The following is a 22,289-nucleotide window of genomic DNA, read 5'->3' as shown; positions in this document are numbered from 1 at the left end:
TAGATGCCCCTCCTTAGTCCTGTTGGCCCTGGGGTGGGGCGTGGGCTCCTAGGTTCACCCATCTCCTTGCCCCCCTAACTCTGCGCTTTTAGCTGACTCTGTCCTCTGACCTACAATGGCGCTGACTGTCCTTACTGACTCCTGCCCCTGTACTCACTACCCTAGGTCCTCCCTGGGCAAAGAGCAAGAAGGGGGAGTCTAGGCCTCCTGTCCTCTTGCTGTGTCCTCTCTGGGACCACCTTTCTAAAGGCAAGCTCTGAGCAGGCCTCACCTGTGCTCAGGAAGCCTTCAAGCCTCCGTGGTGCTCATGGATCAAAACAAAGACCCTCAGCTGAGCAGATGGGAAGTCCATTGTGAACCCACCCTCCTTAGATCCCCCTTACCCTGGCATGAGAGGCCCAATCCTGGCAGATCCATAAACGCCATGTGTGTGCCTTGGCTCATGCCAGACTGCTAAAGTGGTTGCCCTTTTTTATGGTCTTTTTATCTGTGTTCTTCCCCAGCATCATCTGCTCTGTGAAACCCTCTTGCACTCTGGGCCACATGACCACCTGCCCATATTCCTCCTGCCTGACATCCTTCTGTGGACAGTGAGCCACATCCTGACCCTACCCCACCTCCCTCTCCAGACGGCGTTTCTGGGACTTGGGGCCAGATATGCGTGATCTCCATGTTCCCAACGTGGACCCTGGAGTGGCTAGGATCTTGGAGAGATTTGTGGTTGGCTCAGGGGGCAATCTGATTATCCGATGGAGAGGACCTGGCCCCCAGTCTGTCCTCTCATGGCAGGTAAGGTGCCAATGGCAAACTTGAACCCCACTAATCAGGTTTCTCATAAGTTTCTGGTTTGTGAATTTTGTTGTATTGTTTTTCAATTTTCTCTAAGCATCTGCTACCATGAAAATTTTCATTATCACTGGCAGAGATCCCTTCTCATCCCTGCAGGCTGCAGGAGATTTCTGATTTCTGCCCCCATCTACTCCAAAGCACCTGAGAGCTGGGATGGGCAATGTCCCTGAGCCATTAGGGCTCTTTCCCCCAGACCTCAGGGTGAGCCATCTCTGAATTGGAATCAGCAAGGCTGGCCTGAATGATCAGGGTGGTGGGACCACACCTGTGTCCTGACTGCTTTGCCTCCACTTCCTTGGGATGTAGGGTTGGCCCAGCTGGGAAAGCTGCCTTTGGGGGTCAGGCCACCACCTGCACCATCCCCTTTCTGTTCTTGATAGACGCTCAGATGTTGGCCACTGGGCACAGGGGAGTTGCTTCCTGTAATGGTAGCACTATCTTTATGATTTTGGAAGCTGGTGCTGCTGTTGGGATGTCTGGAGGATGATATGTTAGAAATCTTGGGATGAGTGAGAAAAGCAACAGTGAGCTTTGGCAGGTAGACTCCAGACTGGGTGTTGGCCCCACTCACCCCACACCAGCAGAGCTGCTCCTGGGACACACTGGGCAGAGGATGGCCTTGGGCATGCCCAGCACTAACAATCATCCTGGCCTTGCTTCCCTAGCCAGGTTCTGGGTTTTGCTGTGCTTTTGAACCTGACTGGGCAGTACTTTTCTCTGGTCTTAGCTTGTTCTGTGTATAGTAGGTGATTGGTTAGCTGCACTTACCGCTGGTGGCCAAAGTGCTTCCTGGGTTGTAACTTATTTGAGTCTTATTAATACCCTCTAAGGTTGATACTGTGTGTTTTTACCCTTTTTTGTTTTCTTTTTGGCAGTGTCAAGATAATGCATCTTTATTTTATAAACATGGAAATGATTTATTTATGTTTAATACTGTATAATTATTTATTTAACAATTACTTATTTATTTTTTCCAGATTTATTGAGGTATACTTGGCACATATAAATTATATATGTTAAAGGTATACAAAGTGATATTTTGCTCTACTTATACACTGTGAAATATTCCCTTTTTCTTGATTAAATATATAGTTGACCCCTGAACAACATGTTTAGTGGTGCCAACCCCCCATGCAGTGGAAAATCAGCATATAACTTGACTCCTCCAAAACTTCATAGCTCCAGGACTCCCGTGGGTCCTCAAACTGAGGATTCTCAAGTCCCCTATATAAAATGGTGTAGATCAGTGCATACAGTCAGCAGTCCACATTTGTGAACTCCCAACTGTGGGTTGAAAATAGTGCAGGTATTTATTGAAAAAATCCATGCTCTGGCTGGGTGGCTTAGTTGGTTGGAGCATTGTCCTGTGCACCAAAAGGTTGTGGGTTTGATCCCCTGCCAGGGCATGTACCTGGTTTGGTTCCATGCCTGGTTGGGGTGCATATGGGAGGCAAATGATTGATGTTTCTCTCTCACATCAGTGTTTCTTTCTCTTTCTCTGTCTCCCTTTTTCACTCTCTAAAATCAATAAACATATTCCTGGGAAAGGAGTAAAAAAAAAAAGTAATGATTGGCTCACTTTGGCTTTGAATCCAGTATCCTCTTATTATACTACACTGTCTCCACTAATAAAATCACTATTCTTTAGGCATTAATAAATGTTAATTATAAATTTAAAAAATCCATGTATAAGTGGACCCGTGCTGTTCAAACTTAAATTGTTCAAGGGTCAACTGTGTTGATTGTGTGTGAAATCACTGTGAGAGCCCATTTTTGAGGTAGGGCGTGAAGCCGGTGTGACTTGCCCATAGCCACCTGTCAGTCTAAGACTCACAGCAGGCACCTGAGCAGGCAGTTCAGCTTCAGAACCTGTCCTCTTGCCACTGGGCTGCTCCATCTTTCTCTGTGGGAATGAGCACTTTATCCCTTTCAGTTTTAGCCCCCAGAGTGCTGGATAGCAGCCTGCCATCTTCCCCTATGGGTAATTGGGTTTAAAAGAGGCTGGGAAGGAGGGTGCTAAGCGCCTGATAAGGGACTGAATGATCAATGAATGAATGGACACTTCCCACAGGGAAGGAATTAGCATCGCAGAATTGCTAATGATTCAATATATATTTTGGGTCAGAGGCTGTACTGTCATGTCTTATGTGTGATGTGGGTGCTGCGACCTATTCTTTCCTGTCCTCCTCCCATTTGATAAAATAAGACTCTGATGTTCTGACAAGTGACCAGCCCTGGCTCCTGGGTGCCAAATGACATGATGGGGCCTGGACTTCACGACTGCCCCCTTCCTTGGAGAAGCCTCAGTGGCTGGATGGACAGAAGTTTGTAAAGAAGCACAGCAGGAATTTGTGGGGCCACTTTTCCAACACTGTTTTGTTCAGTCAGCCGTGGGCTTGGACCACAGCTGTGTGGCCACCAGCCTACTTGGACTTCTCCACACAAGGACCATGATGAGGATGTGAAGAACACAGCAGGGCCTGGATGGTGTAACAGGTTCATTGGCTGCCACCAGTCCCGGGCATTGCCAGCCACCTGCTCCTGCGCTGGTGTCATGCGATGAGGGCTGTGGGGAGTGGTCTGCAGAGGTGTGAGGGAGCGTGAAGGAGCTGACCCTTTCTGGTCACTTCTCGGGGCTTGGCTGCAAGACATGGGGTTGGGTGGCAGCAAGGGGGTGTGCAAGTGGGATGGACAGAGGAAGGGGCTGAGCTATGGGTTGGCAGCCCAAAGACCTTATTTACATGAGGAACATTGTGTACTGGAAGGTGGGTGCAGCTCTTCCAGCCGTGGAATCAGGGAAGGTGGCAGGATGGGCTGGGGGTTGCCCTGGGTTAGTAGAGCCTGGAAGCTGGGGGTTCGGTGGTGGTTTTCTCCCCATGAGAGTGGGCTCTCCCTGCCCAGTGTGAGGGCTTCAGGTCAGTTCTTCAGTTCAGGTCCTCACCAGGTGACCAGCTGGGGGAGGCACAGAGGGTTAGATCTATTCACATTCAGTCTTCCCAGGCTTTGGAAGGGGACTGAGATGTGTATGGGTGTCCCTGTGGATGCTCACCCTAGAGATGGGCCCACAGGATGGTAATGATGACTGATTGCCTAAGGTTTGCCTGGTGAGAGCAGCCATCTCAGGCTGTCCCAGTGATGGGGGATGGGCCAGGGCCAGCATTACCTCACATTGTCCTGTTGTTGCCTGCTCTCCTGGTGCACCTGGCCGTCCAGTCCCAGGCTGGGTGCCAGGTACAGAGAAACCTTTAGGGAGAGAGCTCAGTCCAGAGGGTGGCAGAGACCTACAAACAGACAATGACACTGAGCTGCAATCATGTACAAATTGGGGGGGCAGCAGGGGCATGGCTTGTGTTGTCCTGACTGGGTGAAAAAGCCTCTGGAGAGGAAGAGGCACCTGAACTGGGTCTGCATGATGGTGAAGGCACAGGAGAGGAATGCAGGTGCAGAGATTTGAGTTTGATGCATTAGAACCTCCTGGACCCCTGCTTTGCATCTTGAAGCCTAGAGGTTGCCTTTTGGAAGCCTACTGGCAGGCAGGCCAAGCTGCAGAATTAGTTGAAGCTCTTGGAGCTGGGCTCAGAGCTGGAGTTTGGCTGTTTCCGTGCCCTCCAGTGTTTCTGGGATGGGGCCATGGCTGAGAGGTGATTCTTGTTCCTGCTATACTAATCCCCAATGTGGGAGGGACAGCGGTGCTAAGTGCTTAGCAGGCAGGCATCCATGGGTCAGCTTTTAGTCCATGTTGGAAACTGGGAGCTTAGCCACAGATGTGGGGCTTGGTACCTTTCAGCCAGTCAGTCCTACCAGGGAGAGAGGGCACAGGCTGGACATAGAGACATGAACAAAGAGCATGGAACATGTGAAAGTTGGGAAATAGACCAGTGCCTTGCTATTGAGGGTAATTCCACCAGTGCCTTGTGGAATTTAGAGGTGGTGGGGGACCCTTACAAACTAACTCTCAGGAAGTGGGGAGCATGGCAGGTATTTTTGGGGTATGTATCATGTTGAACTTTGGCCTGTATAGTGGATTTGTGGAAGAAGAGCAGGGAGCATGGAGACCGGGGAACTGATAGGGAATTTGGGCAGATGAGGGTTGGGGGTGGCATTCACATGCAGCATGAGGGGAGCTCAGGGAGAGATATCTGGGCTCAGGGCACTGAGCATTCTACAAGAGGCCCCTGGGTGCTTGCTTGCTTTCAAGGTTCTTCATGTCTTCTAGGTTTCTGTTCTGATTTCCCTTCCACAGTGTACATTTCTGTGTGACTCCTGGCCTGGAAACGTGGTGTGCCATTGACAGAGCAGTAAAAGCCCTGAATGAGGAGCTGGAAAACCACAAATGAGCCAGCAGGATCCCACCCAGGAGTGTTCCCTGAGTTTCTAGTCTGGGGGAGCAGGGAATCAGTTTTGATTCATTAATTGGTATAAGGATGAGGTCCCAGAGATCGGTGTGGTGTCTCCAGCTCTTCCCTGCCCTCCTGCTTGGCTCTGTGCATCCTGCCTGCAACAGCTGTCCTTCCTCGAGCTACTGTTTGTCATCCAGTGGGACCCTTTGGTATCCCTGGTCTGGGCTGACTGTGAGGCCAGTGGGCTGTGGGAACTCCCAGCCTGAAGGTGTTCCAGGAGAGACACCTGCCTAGGTGCTGCTGCTCAGGCCAGGCTTCAGGCTCACTGTCTCCTTGGCATTCTCTAAACTTCTGCTGAAATCCTTTTTCAGAGTGGAGGTTTGGTTTTCAGAAACTCCCCTTGTTCAAATTGTGGGATGTGGCTTCACTTTTGGGATGATGAGCATCTGGAGACCTTGGCAAGTTTGAAAACTCTGAGTCTGTACCCTAAAATATGGGCACCAACAGTGCTTATCTTAGCAGAGTTGTTAGGATTATTAATTACATAGTTTGTTGCTATGCAATGCCAAGTTGAGTACTGGACTAGGGGTTCGGAGGATAAGCAATACACAGATGCTTCTGCTCATGGGCTTGTGGTTTAGGGAATGAGACGACTGGCAGCAGCGACAACATGGTTCACAACGGCAAACATGGGTGAGTGCCATGCAGACAAAATTCAGTGAAGGAAGATCAGAGTCACAGAAAGTTCTCTTGAGGGAGTGGTGGTTACCCACAAAAGTACAGAATGAGGAGAGTTAGCCAGACAGATGTGGGAGGAGCCTCCCACAACCTCCTCCTCTGTGGGAGGCAGGTAGGGGGTGTGAAGAGACCCAAAAGTGGCAAGAGCTTGGGGTATCTGAGTTACTGCACAGTGGCCAGCCTTCCTCAACACAGGATGTGGATATGATTAGGCAGGGCCTTGCAGGTACTGTTGAGGGTGTGGCATTTATTTTAAGTACAATAGGACGCTAATGCAGATTTTGAGCAGGGACTGCACAGTCTGGTTACTATTTCATGAAGGCTGCTCCACTATGCTATGTAGAACTGGTGGCATGTGTCCTGAGGGGAGGTCCAGTGGGTGGGTGATAGTGGTTTAGATGAAGGTGGTGGCAGTGAAGATGGAAGAAAGTTGACAGATCTGAGATATATTTTGGAGATCAAACATCCAGGACTTGGTGATGGCTTGGGTGCAGAGAGTCAGGGAGAGAGAGGGGTCAAGAGCAAGTGGGTGAATGGGGCTGTTTTACTGAGATTGGCAGATTAAGAGGGACAAGATCACACCCAGGAAGCTCAGTCTTGACATACTAAGTTTGAGCTGCTAGTGGACTTACTGAGGGAGACCCCCAAACTGGGGGTCAGGAGCCTGGGGAAGGTTGTGGGCTGGAGCAATAACTATGGAATCATCAACAGGGCCGGGAGTTAACTTTTAATGAGATGGGTCTGATATACAAGGAAGGTTGATGATTTTATTGAAAGAGGACGTAAGTGAGGGGTCTGGGTCTGAGTTTGGGGGAAGGAAGAGGTGGGACCACCCAGAGCTCATGAGCCCATGCTTGCCTAAGACAAGAGAAGACTCTCTCTTCCTCAACTTTTGCCTCTGATATACAAGGTAGGTTGAAGGATCCAGTAGTAAGAAGTGGGGCAAACTCCTAGTGATGATGGCTTCTATTTTTGTCTATGAAGAATGAGCAAGGTCATTAGTTGAACTTGGGGGTGAAGCCCAGGAGGGTTCAGAGAACAGCAAGGGGGTTGGTGGAGGGTTGCAAGATGAGGGACAGGGTGGAGAGCCCTGTTGAGGTTAGTGATGCAACTTGGCAAGGGTCACCGTGTTGCCAGCTGTGTGGCTCTCTGACCCTCCTCTGATTGCTCACAGACGTGGAGAAGTGGTTGGGCATCATGCCCCACCACAGGCTGATCCCGGGATGGGATTTCACCAGCTGGGCTACATAGGAGCAAGAAGGGAGTGAGGCGGCTCAGCAAAAGAGTGACTGGAAGGACCAGCGGACAAAAAGTAAACTGAGCAAGGGACAGGGAGAAAGGGCAGGAAGTAGCTGATGGGAGGGTTGCTTAAGCAAAGGTGTACAGGACAGTATGCTTGTCAGGACTGTCCTGTGCTCTGGAGGGAGGGCAGGGGAGGCCCTGTGACCCTTCGCTCAGGGGCGTCTCTTCATAAAGAGTGGCCTTTGTATAACTCTGCCACTGAGTTCCCCCATTTTATGGTTTATCTTTTAATAAAACATGAAAAAACATATTCTCTATAGATCAATAATTTACTCTGAGTTATGACAATACTAAATTTGGTCAATTATTCATTGACTATAAAGTATTTATAAATGCTACCTTAATTTAAAAGAATTAGCCATTAGAATTCAAATATTAATAAAGCTGGTGCCAACTAAAAGGAGGAGGGGAAGGGCACAGGTAATGAGGGTGTCAGGAGACGGTGAGTCCTGTGGCTGTTAGGATTATTTGAAGTAGTGAGGTGGCAGCAAGAGCCCCCTGCTGGGGCAGGCAAAGGTGCTGGCATGCCTGGGCTAGCCTGCTGGACCCCCTCAGAAAGAGGCCGTCCCTTCTGGAGGACTTGGCTGAGCCTGGGGCTGCCCAGACTCTGGCTCTCTCTTCCACTGCCTCCAAGACCAGTGAAGCCCCACCAAGCTTCTTTGGGTTGAGGATGCCTCTACTATAGTCTGCTTGAGTGTCCAGGTAGAGTGTCCTCTTGTGTCTTGTGCATCTGGGAAAAAGTCCTATCATTCTGACTTTCCAAAGGCTATTTAATAGCACAGGATGTTGAGGGGCTTGTGGACTTAGAGTAGCAGGGGCTGCATGAGTGGATCTTGCCTATTCAGGGACCAGAGGAGGAGCAGGTATGGGTGTGGCCTGGGGCATGACGCATTCAGGGCATATGGTGGAGGGAAGGGCTGGATTGGTTGTGGCTAGCATCACTCCCAGGTAGTGGCACTGGAAATTGTGCACCTCTTCTAGCACAAGCCTTTTATGGTATATTTTCTCCTGGTTCTGTCCCTGGAATTTTCTGGCAATCCCCATGGGGATCAAGAAGGTAGGCCGTGGATCAGCAGTGGTGCCAGAGTGATCTCAATGTCTGGGGGCACTTGTCTTATCTCCAGCACCCACCCACAGGCATCCAGTGACTTGAGCTGAAGATTTGTCCTCAGAGAAGAGAGGCTTATGGCCTTTTTCCCTGGGGCCAGTGCTAAATGTGGGGTTGCCCCAGGATCCTGAGCATGTCTCATGCTGGTTACTATGTCTTCCTGGGACTGGCTATGGAGGTACCTGGTGGTCTGGTTCTGAGGCTCTTTGTGCCATTTGCTCTCTGGCTGTGTGCCCCCCGCCAAGTGGCCAGCCCTCTCTGTGCTTCACCAGGGGATCAGAAAACTCATCAGGGGTCCAAGTTGTGGAGATCCTACCTGATGTGGCCAGTGCTGTGCCTAACTCATCTTGCCCTGAGTCCTGTGTGTGGAGAGCCTGGATCAGCAGGGTGCTGACATCTCAGGGAGACTGGCGGGATGTGATTGTGGGGCTGTCGGCTGAGTCCCAGGAGTCTTCTTCTTTGGCTTCAACCCTGACCTCTGAGCAGCCTCTTTCTTCCCAACTCCTGGGAAGCTGTTGAGCAACCCTCTGCTCTCCTAGGCCACCAGGCTCAGGTAATGTGGCTCGAAGCTGCTCATTACATTCATCTCTGCTTCTTATTTTCCCAGCTGATGAGCCATTCTCAGGGAGCCTTTATCAGTTCATCTGCCTGCATTGTTGTAATCAAGAGAGATCAGCTTTATGACCATGTGATATTGGAGGCAAAGAATTATTACCAAGGTTGTTAGCTTCTAGTGAGCCACAGAAACACCTTTGGGATGGAGAGGCAGAAAGCAGTGGTGACTCCTATATTCCTACTATGTACTAGGCCATGTGAATTGCTCTTCACATACAAAGACCTTTCACCAGACATGCACAACAGCCATTGTCTTTACTGGAAGGAAAAGACACAGAGGCCCGGCTCCTTGCCCAACATCCCATGAAGTGTCCATACCAGGGTCCAACTTCAGACCCAGGCTATTGGACCCCTCACTGGTGTTTAGCATCTCTCTTCACAAGCATGGTGGTGTGAGTTGTGTAACTTCCTGTCCTGGGATTGAGCACGCAACCTTGATTAAGCTAATAGCTGATCTCCCTTTGATCTGATGTATTTTGATCTTATTATTTTTATGTTAGGAGCCTAACATAACCGTCTAAATAACCATCATTTCAAGAGTGCCCCAATTAGCAGGCCATTCACAGTGGATTGAAAATTGACTTGTATCAGGCCTCTCCATTAGTCCCTGGGAGAAGCTTCCAGCCTAATTACCCACCCCGTTTGCTGAACCCGGAGGCTTGAGGAGCTTGCATGCAGCTGCAGGTGGCCATAGGAGCAGGAGTTGGTGGTGCCCACCTCCAAGGGGAGGGCCGTCAGCTGCAGGAGTGAGGTCACCCTCTATTGTAATTACTGTTTCTTAGGATCCTATGTATGACTTGGGTGGGGACATTGATGGGAAGGTGGGGGTGCTCAGGGAGAGGGGCAGGAAACTGACATCTATTTAGCATCTTTCCTATGTCAAGCATAGGGTTGACACTTGTGGTCCACATTAAGTCACTGCTCTTATAGCTCTGCTGGGTAGAGATTCTTATCCTTATTTAATAGAAACCAGAGGCTGAGAAAGGAGACATGCCACAGTCACATGGCTGCTGAGTAGAGCAACCCAGACTGGAACCATCAGATTCCAGAGCTAGTTCTGCTGTCCTTGTGAACCCAGACCCGGCCAGAGAGCTGGCGTCTCTGGCTGCTAGGGGGGCTGGGTCAGGGTGACCAGTCAGATACTTGTGTGTTCTCTGATCATGTCCCTGCTGCCTGGCCCTGTTTTGTCATGTGGCACCCTTAGCACACTACTCTCCCCATCTCTGTTGTCTAAATCTTGCTCTTCTTTTGAGGTCCAGATACCAACCCCACATGTATTCACCCTCCCCTGGGTTCCTCTCTTTTTTCTCAAAGGCTGAATTGTGGGGTCCGTCTCCTTGGTCCATCAAAGGTGGGACCTCTGGTCATTCTTCTCTTTGTCCTTTCCGTACCAGTGCTTAGTGCAGGGCTTTGCAAACAGGGGTGTGCTAAGTGTGTACACACTGTGAAATGGGAAGTAAGGAACAGTCCATGAGGAGTAGGAAGCATGCCTACATGGGGATACTGAGGCTCAGAAAAAGCCCATTGTATTGGAGTAGGGACAGAGTTTGCCATCAGAAGTCAGATGATGGCCTAGCACAAGACACCTGGGACCCAAGGAAGGCCACAATGAGGACATTTTTACTGGTGTCTTGGGCTGGCACCAGGGCTGGAGTTCCTGGATAACTTTATGCCCCAGTGATGTACAGTTTATTTTGTAAATTTACTTTTTTAAAAGTAGTAAGTGCAATGTATTATCATTACAGAGAGTATGTGCAAGAGAGGAAAGGGCAATCCTTTTATCACAGCACCTTAGCTTTCAGTGCTTTCTCTTGCCTTTCTCGTGAGCATGCTTTCCATCTGGTTGTCATCCTAGTGAGCTCACAGTTCCGTGTCCTGGTTTTGTCACTTAGCCATGTCTCAGAGGTGTTTTTAGATCAGATGGCACCTTAGTCCAGCACTATCCCTTATCAGTTGTGTGGCCTTATAACTTGATATTTGGAAAATGGGTGCAGTGACACCTACCCTATACAGATGTCATGAACATATTGTGAATTCATGTGTGTAGAGTACTTGAGAGAATATTTGGCACAAGAAAATTCTCACAAAGGGTCCCTCCTCTTACATAGCTTCATACTTACCCATTATTGCAGGATTATATTCCTTTGCTAAAGGAATGATCTGTTCACAACATGAAGTTTTAGTGAAATACAGGAAAGAAGGATAATCATTTCTAGGTCTCTTTTAAAATGTGATCACTTTTAACATTTTGCAGGATTTCCTTCTGGTCTTATTTTCATGCATGCTGCTTTAGTTACTTGATATTATAAAATATATACACTTGTGTATTATTTTCACAAAACTTTTATAACAAGCACTTTTCTATGTTATTGTAGTATCTTCGTGAAGAGTTTTAAAGACTGCATATGTTTCCAGCAAATGGAGCACTTTCATATCACTCACCTATTTGTATCTTCTAGATTGTTAGCAATATTTCAAGAGTATGCATAAGTGTCCTTTATAGTGTTTTTGTATCTAGAGCCATTTCCATAGTTTGTATAGGTGGCCAAAGTGGAATTATTGGCCAGAAGGCACAAAACCATCCAGGCTTATGGTATTTTTGCACCAGCCTTTATTGACTGTATGGGCTGAACATGGTGCGTGTCTGGGGAAGGATGGTGAGCAGAATGGGCATGACCCTTGTCCCCTGAAACTCACATTGACGTAGGAGAGAAAGAGTAGGGAAGTGTGGGGTGCAGAGGGAGCACCAGACAAGGGATTCCTAGCCAGTCTGGGGATGTAGACTTTGAGTCTTGAAACTAAAGTTAATGTTCTACAGGCAACAGAAAACATGGCAGATTCCATGGGCCAAAAGTTGGTCCATTGGTTGGGCATAGTGGGCAGAGGTATGTAAGCAGTGTGAAGCCACATATCTTTGGGGGTCCTGCAGGACTACTTAAGAGGTTTGACTCTATCACCAAGGCTTTTAGGGAGCCACCATGATTGGATTTCTGTTTAGTGGAGAACGCTGCAGTGGAAAGCCTTGGATGGGGCTGCTTGATTCTCAAGAGAGACTTCAGAGAGTCTCTTGTTTAACCATCCCAACCCCTGACTCATGTGTGGAGGCTGAGGGGTCAGCAGGCAAAGCTATGGGCATTTGAATTATTGTCCTCAGTGTGCAACGTGAGTGTCCTCATATGGGGAGCAGCTATTTGATAGCATGGAGGTAATTTCCCCCTTCCTGCACATCCCAGCCTCCTACCACCTTGTTCTTTTGGGGTGCCTCCCCAGCTGTTGGGTTTCTACACCCAATCTCACTGAGGCATTACATAAAACCATGGGCTCTCAACCAAAAGAACTGCATTGTCAAAGTTGTTCAAAAGTCGGCCGTCTGCAGCAGATGGCCTGCTGACATTCACAGGCTGTGTTTTGAAACTGCAGCTGCTTTCCCACATTTTTGCCATCACATAAAGCATTATTAATAAATGTTGCTCCAAAACTAGTGCAGGGGGGTCCAGTATGGTGACATGTATCTTTCTGTTCATTGGTCTGATGTGCCCAAAAGGTCTAGGTGTGAAGGGGCGCCCTTTGTGGTCACTGAGTGACTTTAAAAGGCGAGTGCAGCTGTCCTGGAAAGGGCTGCTGGTGCTGCCTTGTGTTGGTCCTTTGAGCTGTGGTAACTGTCCTCAATCAGGAGCATCTTCCTTTGTTATTGTCAAGTGGCTTTTGAATAATCCTGGGCTTCTGGAACTAGCTGCTTCATCCTGGGTTTGACCTAGTATTTTTATGATATGAATAAAGTGGACTTGGCCAGAAGACAGAGGGTTCTGCCTCTCTTTTTACCGACATCCTGGCCCTCTGGGGTAAGTGTTTCCCTGATTTTCTGATGTAATTGACTCCCTTTAGCCCAATCAGTTCAGTTCAGCCAACAATTGAAGAGCAGAGCACACACTGTTTTTCTGGTCTGGGCTTGGCCTTGGGATACACAGACCAAAAAGATGAGTTCTTGACTCTTAAGGAGCTCACAGCCCAAGTAGGAAAGAGGATGGTTAATTTAGTAATGCTGATAGACGTCTCAAGCAGATGTGGGCCGAATCACTACTCTGCTACCCCTCCCTTGAATAGCCTAGGGCAAATAATTCTGCCTCTCCTGACCTTTGTTTTCTTATCTGTTGAGTGAGCACAAGGATGTCAAGCTGGCAGAATCATTGAGGGCATTAGAGAGACTGTGTGTCTGAGAGCCACTGGCCTGGCGTGGCCTGGCCTGGGGTGGGGTCTTTATTCTTGGAGGGGGGCAGCATTGCTTGGGGCCCAGGCATGAGCTGCTGGGCATAGGCTGTGTGGATCACAGCCAGTGCAGCATCACCCCCATGCTGACCCCTTCCTGTTTCTCCTCTCTCTTTCTAGCCTGTGACCTCATGACCCAGGGGATTTTGGCTTTGGTCACATCCACTGGCTGTGCATCTGCCAACGCTCTGCAGTCCCTCACAGATGCGATGCACATTCCGCACCTCTTTGTCCAGCGCAACCCAGGGGGGTCACCACGCACTGCTTGCCACCTGAACCCCAGTCCTGATGGTGAGGCCTACACGCTGGCCTCAAGACCACCTGTGCGCCTCAACGACGTCATGCTCAGGCTGGTGACAGAACTGCGCTGGCAGAAGTTTGTCATGTTCTACGACAGTGAGTATGGTGAGTTGGGGGGGGACTGGGGCCACTCTGGGGCTCCGATGGAGGCACAGCTGGGTGCTGGGAGGCCTGTGTGCTGGGCCCTCGTGCATGGCAGCCAAGTGCCTTGGAGCATGTGTGGAAGGTGTGGAAAGCTGTGGTGGTCTGAGTCAAGTGGGTCTTGGCGGGTAGGGCCCAGCCTGGTGCTCTATGGGTCGGGGAAGAGCTGTGAAAACAGATCCATAGATGGGCAGTAAGGTTGCCTAGCAACACCACCTTACCATGACAGCTGAAATTTGAATCATCTTAGAGTTTTCAATAAAATATTAATAAACTGCTGGCAGGGTTCTGAAGACTGCAGGCAGGCAGTGCGGGAGCATGGGTGGGTCCTCTTGGAAGCCCCCTCTCCAAAGATCGCCTCTTACACTGGAAGGTTGCCCAGCCTTCCCAGCTCCTTCCTCTCTCCACCCTAATCTGCCCTTAGTTTTAGGGTCTCAAACCAGTGTCAGGGGGAGGGACACCCCTTGTGTGATAGAGGTAGGCTGGGGTTGTGTGGATCTTGGGGCACTGGAAAGGGCTGGACATGGATTCTTTGAATACCTGCCATATGAAGAAAATCATAATTTGCTTGTTAGAAAACTGGAAAAATGGGCTATAAAGAAATAGCTTTAGGTGTACTTATGGCTGCTCTGTAAAAACAGACCAGTCCTCGTTCTAAGATAAGGTGGTTTCCACATTATGCATTTAAAAAAAAACTTTATTTTAAGATAGAGATTCACATACAATTATGAGAGATAATACAGAGAGATCCCATGTGGCCTTCACCCAGGTCCCCCAGTGCAGCATTATGCATGACTGTCATAAAATATCAGAAGCAGTATTTGACATTGACACTATCCATAGACCTTTTATGTATTCTCCAGTTTAAATGCAGTTGGGTATATGCATTCACTTGTGTGCTGTTTTATCATGTGTGGATTCATGGGGCCCCACAGTCAGGATGCAGAACGGTTTCCTCACAAGGATCCACCCTGCTACCTTTTAACAGCCATGGCCACCCATTATGTGCCTTTAAAGGGGTTGGGGGCTGTTGAGGGTTGGCAGCCCCATAGCCAGGATGGAGTGAGTGAACCCTTGAAAATCCTACTTTGTCTCTTGGTGAAATAATTCCTTTGCCAAGAATGTAACTAAGAAAGGAATCCAGCATATGTTTGCATTTGCCTAAATACTCCGCTGCTCTAGGACTGGAGTGTTTTCCTCAGTTCTTGAGCAAATATACTGTTGGAGACTTCCAGGAGGAATTGAAGGAACAGTTACTGTGCTGAAATAAACATGAGGTGGTGTTGGGGGCAGGGCAGCCTGTGACTCTGGGCTCTGGAACTGGACTCTGTCCAGGACCTGGCCTCTCCCTCCCACCTCCTCTTAGTCTCTGGCCCTGGGAGGAGTTGGAGATATGTCAGAGCCCTGTGTAGCCCTCAGGGCATCTCTTGGGACCAGCCTTCCTCTGAGAATTCTTAGTGTTGGTGGCTCAACCCCAGTGTTGGGTCTGCTTTGAAGCTGGACTATGGGTAGGTGTGGATGTGGCAGGGTTGGAGGATGCTGAGGCCTACTGTCTATGGACCCTTCCCACCTTATTTCTCCTGGTATCTTTGTTCCCCTTTTGCTCTGACCTAGAGAAACTCTTCAAGCCCTGGTTCTCTGTAAGGCTTCAAAATGGTTTTGGTAGGAACCTTAACCACAGGAGGTAGGGATCCACTGTCCAGCTTGCCCATCCTGTCTGGACTCCTGTAGTTCTTTTTTTAAAAAAAGACTTTATTTATTTATTTATTTATTTAGGGGAAGGGAGAGAGAAAGAGAGGGAGAGAAACATCAATGTGTGGTTGCCTCTTGAGCACCCCCTACTGGGGACCTGGTCTGCAACCCAGGCATGTGTCCTGACTGGGTATCAAACTGGTGATCTTTGGTTTGTAGAAGGAATCGAACTGGTGACCTTTGGTTCGTAGGCTGGCACTCAGTCCACTGAGCCACACCAGCCAGGGCAGGGCTTCTGTAATTCTTGCAGGCTGAGTGGCACATGCTCAGACTCTGTGTTTTATTCTTATTAGGTCCCTAACCCCGACTCAACTCCAGACAAATCCTCAAGGAATGGTGCCCTGACCTCTGCCTGTCCAAGACTCCTCCCTTTCCTATGCAGCTGGCTCCTTGGTTACGTGCTCCCATAGACACATGTCTCCTTCCCGTGGTCTGCCCTCAGCTGGCCCCAACATACTCCTGAGGGCTCATCTTTGATGAACACTGTGCTCCTGTTCCAGGCTGTTAGCCCCAGAAGAGTGGGTTATGTGCTATTCACCACTGTATCCCTGTTGCTTAGTGTGGGGGCTGGCACAGAGAGAGCCCTAAGAAATTGTCCTTGTGTGAATGAACCAAATCATACAGAGGACATGGAGCTTTCAAAGAATTTTAGCACAACACAAAGTAGAAATAGGGGGAAATACAAGGGCACTGGATGGATAGTCTGATCTCTGAAGTAGGGAGATGGGTTAGGTAGCAGATGTTCATTCTTCAGACACTCTCTACTATGCCTCTCCTTTCTTCTCTCACCCAGAACCTCCAGTCAAAATAAAAGGTGTGCGTGCCCCTGTGTTCAAACACCTACACTGTTGAAACTTTTGGTGAGGTTGAAGTAAGTTTTCAAACAGACTGGCCTTTATCAGTATTCCCATAAATATGCAGGGTGACCAATAGCTCTCCTCTGGTGGACCACTGGGGGCAGTTGGTTCATTCTTGAATGCTGTGTTGGGAGGAATTCTGAGGCTATACATGGGCAGTAAATAGAAAGTGCTGATTGCTCTGTGAGGCCTCCATGGCACAGGGGAGGGACTAGCAAGAATCTGACACGCTTGCTGATTCTGATCTAGGAGGTGGGTGACGCAAACCTACCGGAATTTGAGTACCGCTGTCCAGGGTGCTGACCCATTGGGTTTTAGACTTTTTGGAGGCCAAAGCTCTTTCATTGGATTCTGTGCAGGACCTCCTGCCTTTTCCTGCCATGGTCATTGCCCACACTGATTTGACAAAGCTGGAGGCCAAGGTTTTGCCTCAAGACATTCTCTAGTATAAAACTTTAACCTCCTGCCTCACTGCTTGTCCTGGCTCTGTCCCTCACTCACAGCCCAGCCTCTGGCCTGTTGCCCTATTCTTGTGCTAGGTGATCCCAGGAGGTGGAAGTCCACATGCTCTCTGATGCAGCACATTTAGCCCAAGAGTGCAGGGTCTGGGTCTCCCTTGGTATGGCTGGCATTGGCCTGTCTGAGGGCCTTGGGAGGATTTACATTGCTGATATGCCCAAGTGGGGCCTTCAGAACTCCCCCCCCTACCACCACAGCACTAGCTGCAGATAAGCCCAATGAAAGTCAGATTGACTCTGAAGATTGTATCATTCCTTCCAAAGTCAAACAGAAGTGGTTTGAGTATATAGCAACTTTTTTGGATGCTGATCTGCAAATGTTTTTACATGTATTATTTCATTTAAGCCACTTGATGACTCCCTTGGGTGGGCTAATGGCTGCATTTTACAAATGAGGAACACAGGTCTCAGAGAGGTTCTTTTTTTTTATTGTAATGATCTACTTGGTCAAGACACCATCCTATTTCTGTAATCTGAGGCTTGCTAAGCTCCAACTTCCCTCTCCTGTTCCGGTCAGGCAGAGTTGATGCCAAGGAGGAGGGTGGTAGTTTGGAATTGACTTGGCATGTGCTAGGCTGATGTCAGTTTAGTGCATGTCATAAGTAAGGTCCCAACCTTACTGAGCAAGGCCTGATTTTTCCTCATTTGCCTTTCAGCCTTCCTTTAAACCCAAGAGTGTTCTGCCCTGGGTAGAGCCTCAGGACTGGCCATTTGAGTGAGGAGTCAAGGGTCAGAGGAACAAAGCAGTGGGTCCTGAAACAGAACTTGGCAGAGGAGTGAGAGGGGCTTGTATGTATGTGGTTTACAAAATGCAAGATATGCCATTTGGTAAGATTTCCTCGAAAATACATGTATGCTTGTTACGACAGTGAGAGGAAAAATAAAAGAGAAGCTGACATTTGGGAGAGAAAATCTGTAACATTAAAATACCAAAAGTTGGATTGAGCAGAACAGAGAACTCTGACTTGCCACTGCAAATTCTGGGATATTCATTTGTGTGTTGGTGGGGGCTGTGCTAGGAGCTGCAGCCATAATTCCTCCCTGGTGAATACTTTTGGATGAGTGATGGAGTTGTGATGGGATTTTAGAAATCATTGACTCATTCATTCAACAAATACTCACTGAGTTCCTACCATGTACATTTTAAGTATTTAATTAGAAATCATTGACTCATTCATTCAACAAATATTCACTGAGTTCCTACTATGTACATTTTAATTATTTGGCTACACTCATTTTAGATGAAGAAAAAGATGAACAGAGTGATTTGGCCGAAATTGCACAGGGCTGGGCTGTGAAGTCAGGACCCCAGATCTCTTTTCTGCTGGAGTCTCCACCTCTGCCTCTGGGCTAGCCGGCCGGCCCTGGGATCTGTCAGCTGCTAGAACGCCACAGAAACAAAAGCTCACTGCCATTGTCTATTTGCGCTAGTTCTAAAATAATTTTGAAAACTTAAAAGCTGCACATGATTACAATGTATATGTTAAGTTAAGGGAATGACAATAAAATGAACTCTCGTGGACCCATACTAGTTTAAACAGTACAAAGGACCTCTACCCCAGGGACGACTGCTTTCCTGATTATGTGCTCACCAGTTCCTTGCTTTTTTTTATAGTGTGTCATATAAAGAAATACAAAAATACAGCCCTGGACAGGTGGTTTGGTTGGTTGGAGTGTTATTCTGTACACTAACTGGTTCTGGGTTTGACTCCCAGTTGGGGTGTGTACAGGAGGCAACCAAGTGTTGTTTTTCTCTCTCTCCTCTTTCCTCTCTCTCCAAAATTAATAAAACATATCTTTGGGAAAGGATAAAAAAAAGAAATACCAAAATACATTTGACTTAGGTTGGCCTGTTTGTGAAACTTAAATATGTGGAATGACTCTTCTGTATGCTTTTGTGTTTGCTTTATTCACTCATTGCTAGGATTTTGAGATCCAGTCATGCCATGATGTGGGTATATTCAATCATTTTGATTGCTGTATAGTGTCACATGACTTAATTATCGATTTTATTGTTATGGGCATGTGGGTTGTTTCCAGCCATTTGCTATTACAAGTATTGTTAATAAGAACATTCTTGTATTTGTCTTCGGTGTTCTTGTGCAAGTTTTTTGAGGGTCTCTCCTGAGGAGAAGAATTGCTGAACTTTGGATTTATGCATGTTTCACTTCATTAGGTCATTCCCAGTTGTTTTCCACCCTACTTATTTATACTGCCATCTGCAATGTATGAGAGTTCTCAAAGCTCCCAAGCACACCAACACCTGGTAGTGTTTTAGTTTTAAGATTTTCATGTGAAAATGGTGTCTTTACTATGATTTTAATATACATTTTCCTGATAACAGATGGGTTGAGCATCTTTTCATGTCTTTATGGGCTATTTTTATTTTCTGTTTTGTGAAATGCCTATTAATTTTGAAAAATTTTTACCCATTTTTAAGTTCAACCTTTTGTAAGTTAGGTGTTGATCTTTCAGTTAGCTATCTTAATGCACAAAAGTTCTTTATTGCTTTCTTGTCCAATTTATTCATCTTTTGCATGCTTAGCTTTTTCTTGTCTGTTTAAGAAGTTCTTCCCCACCCAAATGTCATAAAGATATTTTTCCTGCTGCACTGAGGGCAGATGTTACCCTTCTTTCTGGCTTGGTGTCCATAGTTAGGTCCCCATGCAGGGTGCACCTGGCTCCTGATGCTAAGCCACCTCTCCCTGCAGCTGTGGCCCAACATTCCTTCCTGTTATAGCCTTGGGGCCAATCTTTTTCTTGGTAGTGATTGTACAGCTTGTGGCAGTGTGGTCAGGGAGAACTTCCTGGAGATGGTGACGTGTAAGCAGGGCCTAGAAGACTATTAGGAGGTAGGCAAGCAAAGGGCTCTGGGATGGAGGGGCATAGGAAGAGTATCCCAGGCAGAGAGAAGAGCATGCTGGAAGGTTGGGTGGGGGGTAATGGGCAGAGGGAACGATCATATGGCTGCATTGTGGACAGTGGCCATAGCTGGGCAGGCCTCAGGGGGTCTCACTGATGAGCTCAGGATCACTGGATATTTGTGGGATCCATCCCATGCTACCTCAGATGATGCCTCTAGGCCCTGTTCTTCATGCCCATTCCAGAGTCCTGAGGGCAGACATAGAGCCTGGTGGTCTTCATCTCCAGAAGATTCTGTTCCTTCCACTGCCTATGTCCAGACTCACTGGCTGCACCTGGAAGGGAAGAAACTGACACAGGTAGAGGATCTATGATCTGACTGAGGACAAACCCCAGGCCCAGAGTCTGAGCCAGAGGCAGGGCCTGAATGTCCTGGATGACCCAGGTGACTTAGAAAACTGAGGAGTCTCAGGTGTCAGTGAGAGGGGGCTCATGTCTCTGCAGTCATCAGTCCATGCTGGTCACAGTGCAAATGCTTCAGCTGCACCAGCTCACATCATCCTCCCAGAAACCCTTCTAGGTGTTTGTGTGATCCCTGTCTTACAGATGAGGAAAGGAGATCAGAGAAGCGAAGGGACTTGCTCCAGGTCATGTGGCTGGAGGGTGTGGGGCTGGCCAGGTCTGATTCCCAGTCCTTGTTTCAAAGGTGTGGGTAGCAAACACCATAGGTTGACTCTTTTTAATGCACAAGGTTTTATTGCAGCGTTCTTGGTAACAGCAGAAATTGCCATATGTCCATCTTTAGCAAATTAGTTAAGTATGTATACATTTAATGGAAAACTGTAGTTCTTTATGTACTAGGAGGCAATCATTCCAACACATGGTGCTGATAGCTGACAACTGCAGTGCAAGAACAGCGGTAAGGTGTTGCTCTTCACAAAAGCAAGCTTGTATGTGCGTGTATGTGAGCACATACACAGTATAAGAAAGTGTTATGTTTGGGAGGGAGACACAGTGACTTGGGACAGGAATGGGAGATATATTTTTCACTGCATTGTTTATGCCTCTTGAGTTTTGTATTAAGTGCAAAAATTAATACAATAGTAGACTGCCTCCCCTCTCTCCTACTTACTGCCTATGGTGACTTCTCTGAGCTTCAGCCTCCTTGCCTAAGGAACAGGGATGGGGATTCCTGCATCACAAGAGTAAAGTAACAGGCAGAGTGCCTGGTGCATGGCAAGTGGTCTGATAGTAAACCATGTGTGGGAACCAGGAGTGGCAATATTATTTCTTCACAGGGCTGGATGTGGGCACAGGGCCCTTTTGGTACAAAAGGTTCGGTTGTTATTTGCCTGTCTATCCTGGTTAGGGGCATGGACTCAGGAGCAGTCTACCTGGGCTGAATCTGGCTCTGCCGGTCTAGCTGTGTGATGTTGGGCAAGGCACTCAATCTTTTTGTGCAGCAATCTCCTCACTTGTAAAATGGGATAAAATAGTTGTCGCTGCCTGCTGTGGTCTACGTGTGGATTAAATGATGTAGTACACTCAAAGGGCTTTGCCAGTCCTGGCTCATGTTAAGTGGTCAGTAAGACTTTGTACTTAGGAACTGTGCCTGGTGGCCGCTTATTGCTGCCCATTGTTTCTTGGCCTCTGAGCTGGTGCATCTCTACTGTGGCTTGTTCTCTGGACCACACCACATCTTGGTGTGTTCCTGGTTCCTGGGGAAACAGAGCTTGGAGTCAGCCCTCTCTCCTTCAGGGGACACTCCAGGCCTCCCTGAAATCTTTCTGCAAGGTCACAGGGGGCTCTGGTGAGACATCACACCTTCCCAGCCGGACAGCCTAATTGGTTCTCACAGCAAGTAGCCATTAGCTGTTGGACCTCACTCCTGAGCTTTCTTGAAGCAAAACTCCCATGAAAAAAGAGAATTATTAGGACAAATGCTATTTAATTAATGTTCCATGTTGACAATGTCTAGTTTCTGGCCCCTGGCAAAGCAGGCCAGATGACTAAACCTCATTGGTGACTGATCTTATTAATGACACATGGTATAATTATGGCATTAGTTTAAATTAAAGTAATAAATACTTTTTCAAGAACAAATGAGTAAGGGAGTTTAATTGCTAAGACACCTACTAAGAAGTTTGACAATAACTCTACAGGACGAGTGTTTTGGGTTTTGCTCTTCAATTTAATTACAAAGCAACTGTACTTCAGGCATGTTAATTGTAGTGTTTGCTAGAAGATTAAAGTTTATTAACTCTGAAGTTCCCTCACCACCCCCATCCGACTCCAGAGCCTGTCTAGGGATGTGAGGTCTCGCCTGACGCAGGCATGGAGGAAGGACTGGAAGGTGAGACCACTCTGCCTTGTCCTGCCACACGCCCCATTGTGCACCTGGCCCTGAGGGAGTTGGCGTGGCTGCAGGAGAGCTCGGCCAGACCGCTGCGCTCCCTCTTCCCATGTCACACTGTACTGTCCCTCGAAGGGCCCTAAGACATTTCCCTCCTGCTGACGTTGATTCTCTAGGTCTCCTTGGCTCCTGGACACAAGATGAAACAGCTTTTATTGTTAAGTACCAGAATTTTAGCAAGGACACTAACACGATATGGCTCCATCTGGGAGGACCATTGGCCCAAAT

At 48.0% G+C, this 22,289-nt stretch overlaps 1 protein-coding gene across 1 annotated transcript in view; it reads left to right on the top strand.

The window, feature by feature from the left end:
- Nucleotides 1–22,289, top strand: part of GRID1 (glutamate ionotropic receptor delta type subunit 1) — a 722,282-nt gene that overhangs the window by 144,410 nt on the left and 555,583 nt on the right. Inside the window, exon 3 of the mRNA XM_037049370.1 lies at nucleotides 13,339–13,623. Coding sequence (XP_036905265.1) covers nucleotides 13,339–13,623 — 285 coding nt within the window. The remainder of the gene's footprint in view (nucleotides 1–13,338; nucleotides 13,624–22,289) is intronic.

The sequence above is a fragment of the Sturnira hondurensis genome, unplaced genomic scaffold, assembly GCF_014824575.4.
Source record: "Sturnira hondurensis isolate 20B ecotype Veracruz unplaced genomic scaffold, ASM1482457v3 Scaffold0006496, whole genome shotgun sequence".
Taxonomy (NCBI): Eukaryota; Metazoa; Chordata; class Mammalia; order Chiroptera; family Phyllostomidae; genus Sturnira; species Sturnira hondurensis.
The sequence above is the reverse complement of the archived record's forward strand: the minus strand, read 5'-3'. Positions and strand labels throughout refer to the sequence as shown.